We start from the raw sequence: 12,642 nt of genomic DNA, 5'->3' as shown, positions 1-12,642 counted from the left end.
ATCGGCCCGGTCGCCCAGCTTTAGAGGGATATCTAGCAACGACATTGAACCAACCACCGTTGCGAACAACTTCAGCAAATTGTATTAAAATCAAAGACTGGTATTGTGCGACATAGTATGAAGACTCTCTTTCTCTCTTTCTTCGATTAACAAAAGGCATTATGACATTAATCATCATAGTTCAAAACGATATGGCTATAACAAATCCAATAACTTCGTATTCTACATCTAAATTCGTATTTTGTTACTAAAACAGACATTACAAACATGAAACTAATAGGTAAATCATTATTATTATTAGATCAAAAAGGATGTTTATTTATTAATTCATTTAGATGCAATAAGAATTTTTCTAATTTTAATTGAAATAATATTATCATTGAATCTTCTATTATTATATATTTCTTTTTTTCCTTTTTTTTTTTTTTTTCAGAATACTTTTAACAATGGAAAATGTATCCCTCCCCATCTCCCATTCTCCTCATCACGTACGCGACATATTCCGTGTATTTTGTTTTAAATAAAGAAAAGTTAATGTATTTTCCATGAAATCATTTACGGCCATTATCGGGATTAGAATAAATATGATTTTATTGAAATTTGGTCTATCACGAAGGTATTGCTATTGTTTCTCGACATTTTACAACGTAGCTATTGTTATCCGTAGATTTACGAGCGGTTTTATAAAGAAACTGATGTCGTTTCCTCCATCTCCACCCCACTTCATCCCTCACCTAGTTTACTTCCTCCTTCTCCTCCTCCTCCTCTTTATCCCCTTAATATCTTAGCTCTTTTCATTCGTTTAAATATTTAACTTTAAATATTGTCGAATAGAGACTTATATATATATATATATATAAAAATTTCAAGAAAGTACGTATAGTTAAACAATTTCATTTATTTTTCTTTATTCTTTAGGAACGTCGATTATCGATGATGAAAGAAAAAAGAAAAAAGAAAAGGAAAAGAAAAATCTATTACTAAAATATCGTCAATTTAAAAAATGTATGAAATATATCTACGTATTGCAGATTCGAATCGTTGAACCTGACAGATTTTGATTTATTCGTAGAGCTAAGTCAGGAAATCCAGTGGCTAGTTTTATCGACTTTTCGCATATGTATGTATGTATTTCATTTTAGATCAATGTAATCTATTTTAACGTCCGCTCAACATCGTCTTAATACCATATATATATATATATATGTATGTATTCATGTATGTATGTATGGATCCATATACATTTATGTATGTATATATATATATTTATTTATATATATATGTATGTATGCAGAGATATATACATAAGTTATTCACGCATATTTTCATTTATCTCCAATGGATTCGATTTACCAAGATGCATTGCATTTTAGGATCGATATAAATATCTATTTCGTAACTAAAAAGAAATACGATCAATAGAAAGATTAATAGAATAGGAAATAGAATTAATAATTATGATTTATCAAAATGGATAAATTGTTGACACGTCCTTTTAATCGATTTAACGACATAATCTCTATTTCCTTTTATAATGCATACGTACGTCGTACATGAATGCATACATGTATGTTATTTCTTTTATTATCCAAACGAGAATGCGTATTTTCTGCATGAACGAAGAACGGTTTACAAATTTGTTCGTTGGTAACGATTGGTTACTATGGTTCGTCCTTGACATTATTTCGATTCGATGACGTTCGCCGAGAACAAACTCCTGTTACAGGGGGGAACATCGACGATGCACTATGCAACTGCATTCGTCGTGTTCGTACAATGCATATACATATCTTTAGCAGGATGGGCATATACATACTAAAGTATAACACACATAGATGTATTACAAATAAGTTTAATATATATAGGATACACACACATACACACACAAACATAAACATACATACGAAGAGACTCATACATAGTTGAATACACACAGGCCCATTAAATGCAGATAAGTACACATAGAACCATACATGCAGTTGGATACCATAGAGACGGATGCACGTAGCATATAATATATATATATATATATATGTATGTGTGTGTATGTATGTATGTATGTATGTATGTATACATGTGAACATAGTTACCGTTCATATTGTAGGCGTCATACATCGAGGATAACGAGCGAAGTTTTGAACGTTCGAACTAGAACGATAGGTCTACTACTGTATCTATCTATTCCTTTCCGTTCTTGTCAGCTTGGACACGAGCTCTCCAAATGGATTTACTGGCTCAAACAAACCTCCACAGAGACCTACCATTTTCTTCTTTTCTCTCTTTCTCCTTTTTTATTCTCTTTCTTTCTTTTTCTCTCATCCTCTTTTTTTTTCTCTTTCGTTTTCCCTCTCTCTCTCCCTCTCTCTCTCTCTCTTTTTATTCACTTTCTCTCTCTTTCTCTTATTTCTCCATATTTCTCGTTTTATAACGCACGTATTTGCACAATAAAAATTCCATTGATATATCGACGACATCAATAAAGATGCCTTAACGTTTATCAAGTGGTACCAAATACGAAACCAAAAATGTACAACTGAAATGTGAGAGAGAAAAAGAGAAAAAGAGAGAGAGAGAGAGAGAGAGAGAAATAAACAAAAAAATAACTAGAAAATGCCGGAAGCGTAAGAGGTACTACACGTTTAATGGACCGAGAAAAAAAGATATAGAAAGAAAGATAAAAAAATTTAACAAAAAACCTGGAACGAAGATGGATGACAACGATGGATGGATTTTTCCTCTTTCTCTTTTTCTCAATCTCTCTCTCTATCTCTATCTCTCTATGTACGTCTTTTACGCGCGAAAAAATTTTTACCTTTTTTTCTCACCTGTGACAGATAATTTATTTATGGACTCAAGTGATAAAAAGAAAAAAAAAAACAAAACAAAAAACGAGACACTTATTTACGATAGAAAATATTGAAATATTTCCATTGATTTATATTCCGGAAAATATTTTGATTAATTTATAATTTGATATACGTCGTAGGTAAGATTACCGAATTGATTCGAGAATAGTCGATAGTTGCCGAATGGAACGGTTCCGATGGTTAAACGATAAAAATCGAAGTATTGTAGTTTTATAAAAAAAGAATTGAGATAATTCGTTTTTATATACACACATACATATATATATATATATATTCTTTATACTCAATCTTTTTATTCTGTTTGAAAATTTCGTGTAGAGATCTGTAAGTCTCTTTGGTAGGATCAAATGGTAGGGATCAACGAGGGCATAAGTCTTCGAGGAGGTTAATTTGCCGTAAATTAAAACGGATTCTCCTAACGAGTGAAAGAGAGAGAAAGAAAGAGAGAGAAAGAGAGAAACAGAGAGATAAAAAGACAGAGAGCAAAAAGGACGACCAACTTTTCTTGTCCAATAATCATGGTGGATAAGGTACATCATTAGCCTGAATCTAACATTAAATTCATCATTGTTCATGTTTATAAAATATTTATACTCGATATATATATATATATATACATATATATATATATATATATTAAAACAAACAAGAAGAAAAGATATTTTCTTTTCTAAAAGAATTTTTTTTTATAACAGTTCAAAATCATTATTTAAATTTAGAATTATTTTAACATAATCGTGGATATTTCATCGAATATATATATATATATATATAATATAATATAAACGTAATCCATTGTTAGACGATCTACATATATATATATATGTATGTGTGTGTGTGTGTACGCGTGTGTTTTATTATTTAAAAAAAAAATATATATATACATATATATTTATATCAAATTTGAATATCGTAACGTGCCAATGGTGAATAAAATGTTTAGCGCGAGATGGCGCGAGTGCGCCGGCGCGGTCTCCAATTTCTATGAGTGAAAGCGCGAAATAGCGATAGGTTATGTGGGATCTGGAGGGATGTAGTGGGGCTGAGGGGGAAAGTACATCGTCCTATTAGAATCGGCGATCGGAGTCGAGTCGTACCGAACCGAACCGAAGATAGTCGAGTCAGAACGAAAAGAGGGACTTAGTGCGTGTTGCCGCCGGTCCGTTAAAAACGAGTAAGGTATTATAATGGTGGGGGAACGATAGTGCTCAGTATCTCGAGATATCTTCGTCCTCTTCGTAGTATCGTTTATAAAAGGTCTCTGGCTTGACGTCAACACGTGGCGTGCGTGTTGTGAATTGTATCGTCATCGTCAAATCTACGAAAGAGAAAAACTTATTTCATTTTTCGGATATTCGAGATTATTGTGAGGTTTTTAACTAAATAAGATTCGGCCAGACAAGTGTTGCTCTCGTGCGTGTGTTAATAATGTTTAATGGCGATCGAGTGAGAAAGTAAAAGAAGAATAAGAAGAAGGAGAAGAAGAAGTAGAAGAATAAAGAATAATTAGAAGAGAAGAAGGCAGTACTTTTTCTTTTTTCTTTCTCTCTATTTCTCTGTCTCTCTCTCTCTCTCTCTCTCTCTCTCTCTTTCTTTATATTTCTTTGTATTTCTGTCTATCTATCTGTCTGTCTGTCTGTCTGTCTGTCTCTTTTCATCAGTGGTTCAACAGGTGTTTCGTCCTGTGCAATTAAAAAAAGATCGTAGACGTTTACTAAATCGCAAGGGTTTTGAAAATAGGTAGAAAAGGACAAAACTAGAGAAAGAGAGAAGAAGAGAGAGAGAGAGAGAGAGAGAGAAAGAGACAGGAAGAGTGAGAGTGAGAGTGAGAAAGATATTAGAGGAAGAATACCAGAAAAAAGAGGGGAGTGTGTACGTCGCGTGGAGCAGGTAGTCGACAATATCTTTGCTCGACGACCATCGTTGTTGTCAAGATGGCGTCGAAGGGGAAGCTGGCCACCGAAGTAAGTCCATGTTTTATTTTTTTTCTTTCACTCTTTTTCTCTTTCTTTCGTTTCTTTTTATTATATTAATTTTCTAATCGATCTATATTCGTTGAATAATTTTCTTGTAACAAATGGAAAATACGAACGAAGATAAAGATGTAATATTCGTATTAATGATAGAAAAGGAAATGTTAGAAAAGTAATCGACAAATTGTGTTTACCCAGACGGAAAAAGAAAAAAAAAAGATAAATAAATAGAGAAATATATCCGAGTAGATAAAAGATTAACGAAACACGATCATACGATCACGATCGATAGATACATATGTACACGCACATACACACATACATATATACATATATACATATATAATGTGTGTGTGTGTGTGTGTATATATCTAATCGCATCATATTTTGCGGCTTATTTTCCTTCTTTTTTTTTTTTTTATTTTTTTTATTGACTACCAGCGGTCAGATAGAGGAAACATAACGTTCGTTGATTAAACCACGCCCTTCTCCTCGTCCGATCGTTTCTTGAACGTTTCTGTTTATTTTCTTTTTTTCTTCTTTGTTTTTTTCCCGTTCTCTCTCTTTCTCTCTCTCTCTCTCCTTATTTTCTCGTAATGTAACGTAAAGATGAAATTGTCCGACATTTACTGCGTTCGATAATCGGAACAACAACGACAATAACCTCTTGCCGATTTGTATATCATTTTTAGGTCGCATTAATCTTTCGATAATTTTTCTTTATTTATTATTGAATATATTATTTATTTGCTTTCTTTTTCTTTTCCTTCTTCTTTTCTTTTTCTTTTTTTTCTTCTTTTTCTTCTTCATTATTATTTTATAAACCAGTTTTAGGTTATGTAATAATGACAAATAGATTTATCGTTCACGGATCATCGATCCCCTTGACAATGAAAAAGAATTGTAATAGCGTTAATAGTCGTAGAGTTATATACATTGACAACGTAATATTAGAGTACGTCGACCCGAAGATCATTCTTTCTTTTTTTTTTTTTTTGTTTTTTTTTTCTTTCTTTTTTTCTTTCATTATCTTTCAACTACGTAATGTCAATGATAAGGATAATCTTTAATGAGACTTAGCATACCAATGCTCTAAGAGATATATCGTTATAAGACGTGGCCTTTGTAACCATAATTCTTCGTTCGTTCCTTGTTATTAAATGGGATAAATAAGACAGATAATAAAGATTGGATTAAAGAACATTTTTTTTCTTAGATAGAATAAAATTCAATCATAGATAAAGATAGGCATATGGATAGATCTTTCTTCTTTTTCTTTTTTTTTTCTTTTTTAAACTTATTCACTTCTTTTATTTTTTATTTCTTATAAAAAAAATGTTAATCGTTTGTCGTATTTATCGTACATCGTGTTATTACTTTTTGCTTCTCCTAGATGTAATCGTTTAATCAAAATCCCGAAGATTTTTTTTTTATTTTATATATATATATATGTATACATAAATTAAGTATTTCGTCGTGATTTTTAATGGACGATAAAATGGCGGGAGAATGCAGCGCTAACCGCGGAATTCAAATCCTTTAGTGAATAAGCGTATGAGTAACAACATAGGCACAGTGGTTCTCAATTATTTGAAATTTGAAAATAATGTATCTCATGAAAACAGATATATGATGCAAATATATCTGATGTGTTTATTATTGGGTTGGCAACTAAGTGATTGTGGAAAGTCTATCGACAAAATCCGCAATCACTTAGTTGCCAGCCCAATAGATCGAACTATATGGTTGTAATATAAAAACAATGTGATATAAAATAATATATTGTAATTAAAGAGCAATTAATTGTCACGATAGTTTTCTATCTGTAACTTCAGGAGCGTATCCCATAGAATTACGTATATACCTATAGAATTTTTTTTTGCTTTTTTAGTTCTCACGACGATATATATCGTCGTGTTTTTAAAAGTATTAATGCTCCCTTTACTTTGACAACCACTGATCTAATGGACAGGAAAGGGAAAAAGAAAGGATTTTTTTCCTTTTTTTTAACGACGATATTTATTAACGCTCGTCGAGCACGTTTGAAAGTCATTCGTAAAACATTCATCCGATTTTTTGTTCATTCGAATAGTACGGGTTTGATCGATTCGATTGTAGTTCTTCTTGTGCTTAAATACCAGTCAGGATTTTCTAACGAGGATCCTCTTTTTCCCTTCTCTTCCTCTTTCTCTAACCTCTCTCTCTCTCTCTCTCTCTCTCTCTCTCTCTCTCTCTCTCTCACAGATCGTTCGTTGTATTTAATCGTTCATTTTATTTTCCTTTTTCTTGATTCTTTTTTTTTTTTTTCCTTTTTTTCCTTCTTTTTTTTTGTCTTGTTCGGCACAATCTTTTTCCTCTCGTAATAGAACAATCTATAAATATTCAATAAAGATCATGTCATTTTTAATTGGGATACAATTATAGTAAGTTTAGATAGAAAAAGGAACAAAGAAGAAAAAAAAAAACAACAACAACAAAGTAAAAAAAGGAAATAAAGAATAACATGTGCTATTAAGTGTCTTAGAATTTTATAACAGATCAGTTTTCAAATAGTTCATCGTATTATTGAGTATGAGTAAGCATATCTTATAAGTATGTATTTATCTATGTATGTATCTATATATGTATATGTAGGTACAATAAAAAGGATAAACAAAAAACACAACGAATGGACACAATAACTCGAGCGATACGAATGGGGATTCGTTTGGTATATTCGTCAGGCAAAAGATTATTAATCAGAATTAATTTGTTTTCCTTAGAAGCACTTGTGATGTTTAAAATGCAATTTGACGATCAGATTTTAATTGGACTTTAAACGTAAAAATTGATAACACCCATATGTCTTTATTTTATTGAACTTTGATATAATGTACGAGCGCATTGTAATCGATTTTGATTTTTTTTTTTTTATTTTCTTCTTCTTCTTTTTTTTTTTTTTTTTTTTTTTTTTTTTTGACTCTAATATATACCAGTTCTAAAAGATCCTTTTATGAATATTACCAGAGAAAATTTTTCATGCTCTTTATCATTTCGAGAACACTCTACTAAATTGTTTCCGAATCGTAATGGAGGATTTCGTTTTGTTGATATCACGCAAAAGAAAAAGAAAAGAAAAAATAAATATTCAGCAATTTTTTTCGAACAAAAGTCACTACTAATCAAATATTTGTGTTTGTGTAACATACTTGTTTACCTTATCAGTCACGTTATTAGATACATGTATTGTGCGTGATTATATTCCGAGTCCAAAAAAACAAACAAAAAAAAAAAAAAAAAAAGAAAAAAGGACAGAAAAGAAACAAAAACAAATCTTAGTAATTCACCATTTCGACGTTTCTAATGTAGCTTGAAATTTACTTTTTCTAATTTCGCGTTTATTATCTTTGCAGGAAAAGACATTACCTTTTACTCACTTCCCCTCTTTCTCCTCCCCCTCCTCCCTATAGTATATAATAGGAACGTAGCTTAAATCGAAAGTTTGAGACAAATGGAATCATTCGATCGATCATTTAAAGAATTTTATTCATTCGCGTGATTACGAAAATAATACAATTAGAGTTTATTACGTTGCTTCGTTATTTCCCGGATTCAATTTTTTTTTTTTTTTTCCTTTTTCCCTCCCGTTATATATGGGACAAATAAAAAATGTCACTATGGTTATTCTTACTTGGATTATGTTTAAAGCTCGTGTGTCTATGTGAGAGAAAGAGATAGAGAGAGAGAGAGAGAGAGAGAGAGAGAGAGAGAGAGAGAGAGAGAGAGAGACTGGATCAGAGGAAGAAGATTCGATTTGGAAAAAAGTTATTTATAGGGGAAAAGAAATGGAATAAAACGTCAAGGTTTTCTCTCAACGCATTCTCCCTATCTCCTTCTCTCTCTCTCTCTCTCTCTCTCTCTCTCTCTCTCTCTCTCTCTCTCTCTTTTACTCACTCACTCACTCACTCTTATTCTCACTCAATCTTTCTCTCTCTTTATCTCTTTCTTTTTTCTATATAAAGTGCGAACACGCTATTGGAATGTCAGTGCTCCTATTTCTCTCTTAGCCTTCGTTCGTATTTTATCTCTTTTCTTTGATAGCGACTTGTTATACACGTAATATATATGTATATATATATATTATTTATTGTATGTGTATGTATATATATATGTGTGTGTGTGTGTGTATGTATATACATACGTTTTCACTTAGAAAATCTTCAAATGGTTTGAGTTTCAGCATTTCTCTCATGCTCTTTTTTTAACTCATATGTACCCCCTTTGGCCTTGAGTTTCTAAACTCCCACGCACCCCAATGCGATTCTATTTTTGTATTTTCTACGATCTATTTCCATCTATATATATATATATTTTTTTTTTCTATCTCTGTCTCTCTCTATCTCTCTTTCTCTTTCTCTTTATATATATTTACAAAGGATCGTTTGAAATATTCGCGACTTTGTTTTATTCTTATTGTCTGTTGCTCTTCTCGCTTTAAGAATGAAATTTATACGTAAGAGAAAAAGAAAAAGCTAAATAAAGGGGGGAAAAAAAAGAACAACAACAACAACAACGACAACAACAAAAGAGAAATATAAAATATTTTGTGTCAGATTCAAAATGACTTTGTTTACGCATACCGATATTAGTTATCTATTGTACTTTTGTTTACTGAAAAATATTGTCTGTGATTGCACGATGAAAGGTCATTTAGACATTTTCGATTTAATGTAACAATATCATCTTTTTATTCTTATCTCAATGTTGTCGGTCTTTCGTTATCGTTAACTTTACGTATGTATATTTCTGTTATAATAATAAATACGATAAAGTGTATATAGAGAGATAAGGTAACGTTTTAAGGTCGAGAGATTTTTTGGAAAAAAGAGAGAGAGAGAGAGAGAGAGAGAGAGAGAGAGAGAGAGAGAGAGAGAGAACCCGGATAGAAGAATCTGTGTCAAGGTCGTCCTAAGCATCAGTCATAGAACCAGACTCCCTAGGGAATGTACCTGCTGTGTGGGTGTTAAAGAGGGAAAAGAAATAAGAGGGAGAGAGAGAGAGAGGGAGAGAGAGATGAACAATGAAACCTATACTTGTAACTACCATAAATTCATTCTACCATATCATTTTTCATTACTCCTCTTTCGTTTCTATTTCATTTCTATCTTGAAATATAGCTTAAAAAACTTTCTTAATTCGTTACTTTACACATACATAATTAGTTGTTTGTCGTATATATTATACAACTTCGAAACTACTTTTTAATTCGTAATGAGAGAGAGAAAGAGAAAGAGAGAGAGAGAGAAGGAAGTATATTGCACTTTATCTTTAAAGGAATATTAATTTTTTATTCATGAATCTCATTCTTTGAAGAAAGTATGGCTGGTGTTGAGTGATGTGGGGGGTAGTTAGGGAGAATGAAAAGAATCAAAAACCATGACCGACATTTTTCTTTATCCTACACATATATGTGCATTCATATGTATATGTATATATATATATATATATATATATATATGATAGGACAAAAGGATGTTTTAATTAATATTTCGTATAGGTCTTTTTATGTGCATAATTAAACGAATAAAATTATTTCCTTCTTTCCTTTTATTTTTTTTTCTCTGTTTCTTTTTTTTCTTTTTTGACACAAAAATCTTTATGGTTTTCTCTCTCTCTCTCTCTCTCTATCTCGTTTTCGCTTTTTATCTCTTTCTTTGGTCGTGCAAACGCTTCTCGAATCGACCGCGAGATGGCAGGATGTGTACAACAAAAGGGTTGAATGTGTTAAAGCTTTGGAATTCCGTGTACGTTTCCCCGCTTTTCCCTCCCTCCCTATCTCGTTCCATTCCGTTCCATTCCGTTCCGTTCCGTTCCGTTCCATCCCGTACCGTCCTATCCCGTCGCTCTGTGTCCCGTACTCTTTTTATCTCCTTTTATATCTCTTTCGGTCCTCCTCTCACCTCCCAACGTGTTATCTCGACCGCTCGTCTCACCTTCGACGTTAATTCGAGCGATACGGTTCGCGCTTATTATCGTTAAATTAGCCATTATGTCGTTATTTTAACGAGTCAATGTGTGTCAGGGGGCCGTCGACGGACACACATAGACGGACGTTCACGTAATACATATATATATATATATATATATATATATATATATAAAATACATATAACTATTTATGTGTATATGTGAATAATCCTGACACACACATACACACATACAAAATAGGATTATTCACTAAGTGTCTTTTACCAATCCATACAACTGTGTCATACGTTATTTTGTCTTTTTTTTATTCTTTTTTCTTTTTTTTCTTTTTTTTTTTGAGTTGTCCAGTTATTTTTTGTCGAACAGTCTACATAATTCTCCTCATACTTTTTTTTTCGACCATAGGGTATATGACATTTTTCTTTTTTCCTTTTTTTTTTCCTCTGTAAATGTACAAAATTTTAATTCGTAAAAAAGAAAAAAAATGTTATGTTTTTTCGAGTCCGACGTTGTTAAACGGAGGAAGAGAAACATCGTATTACGTTTGATAGTGTCGGTCACGATTTACGATTTCACTTCGTAGACGACGAAAACGATACGTCTCGTGTGTCTTCTCATATCTCTCTCTCTCTCTCTCTCTCTCTCTCTCTCTCTCTTTCTCTCTCTTTCTCTCTTTCTATCTCTCTATCTCTGTTTGATTGGGCCATTTTAATGGCGAACTTCCTCGAGACGTTCGGTTCAGAACGACAGAGGGTCGACCCACGCTACCACGAATTATAATTCCTTGGGTAGGAAACCAACCGCCCTGTAAAAAGGCCCTTAAAACGTTCTAATGTCTAATTCAACGTGATCCGCGTTCTTTTGGTATATTTTACACGAGGCAACTAAACTCGTTCGTTGCTCGCGAATTTAACTTTCTTTTTTTTTTTTTTTTTGTTCTCTTATTTTATTTTTTACTTTCTCTTCCTCGTTAAAGCACGAAGTGGCTGTCGCCATTTTTGTTTCTGGCTTTTTTTCTTTTTCCCTACTTTTATTTTTTATTTATATATGTATATATAGTAGTCGAATAATTTTATAAAAGATGTCATAGACAATATATTTTATTTTTTTATTACGATTGTAACGATAACGTAGGCATAAATTATCTACGAGAATTTTTTTTAAGAGATGATTTCTTTTTTTCTTTTTTTTCTTTTCCCTAATAATATTACATAAGTGCTAATAGAGAGAGAGAGAGAGAGAGAGAGAGAGAGAGGAGAGCACTTAGGAGATCGGGTTGGGGAGGAGAAGGTGAGTGGAGGGTGGTTGTTAATCGATTAGATATAACTTTAATTAAGAGACATACGAAAATTGACCGAGTTACGATCGTCGATGTGGGTACATCTTAGGGGATGTGTCTGAGGGTAATATTTTTGCACAAAGGTCACCTTTAAGTTTAGTTTATTTTTTTACACGTTGTTGTATTTTATTTATTAGACTTTGTAGGCTAGGTTGTCACATTTGTTATAATAATTCCAAATATTAAGTATAAATATTGATATCTTTCTCTCTTTCTTTCATATTGTTTAAATAAAAATTTCAATACCAATGATAAACTGTACATATATGTATAAATAAAAAAAAAATATATATATATATATATGTACGTATGTATACAATATATAGTCGATCAAATGTTGACGATAAAAGTGTAGGAATGTATCAAATAAACCATCAATTTCATTCTATGATATTTAGTTGACAGAATGAAATAATTGGCACTACCAGCAAAAGGAATTAATCGATTAATCCCCGATGCGTTTATACGTCTGTATATACATATATATTTGCTTGGG

At 31.9% G+C, this 12,642-nt stretch overlaps 1 protein-coding gene across 2 annotated transcripts in view; it reads left to right on the top strand.

Annotated features, from left to right (window-relative positions):
- The first annotated feature begins 4,418 nt into the window (after positions 1–4,418).
- Positions 4,419–12,642, top strand: part of LOC124955826 (sodium/potassium-transporting ATPase subunit alpha) — an 80,085-nt gene continuing 71,861 nt past the window's right edge. For both annotated transcript variants that reach the window (XM_047510839.1, XM_047510837.1), the window contains exon 1: positions 4,419–4,831. In XM_047510839.1, coding sequence (XP_047366795.1) covers positions 4,802–4,831 — 30 coding nt within the window. In that variant the 5' untranslated portion in view covers positions 4,419–4,801. The remainder of the gene's footprint in view (positions 4,832–12,642) is intronic.

The sequence above is a fragment of the Vespa velutina genome, chromosome 19, assembly GCF_912470025.1.
Source record: "Vespa velutina chromosome 19, iVesVel2.1, whole genome shotgun sequence".
NCBI classification, from domain to species: Eukaryota; Metazoa; Arthropoda; class Insecta; order Hymenoptera; family Vespidae; genus Vespa; species Vespa velutina.
This window is presented reverse-complemented; position numbering and strand designations above follow the sequence as displayed.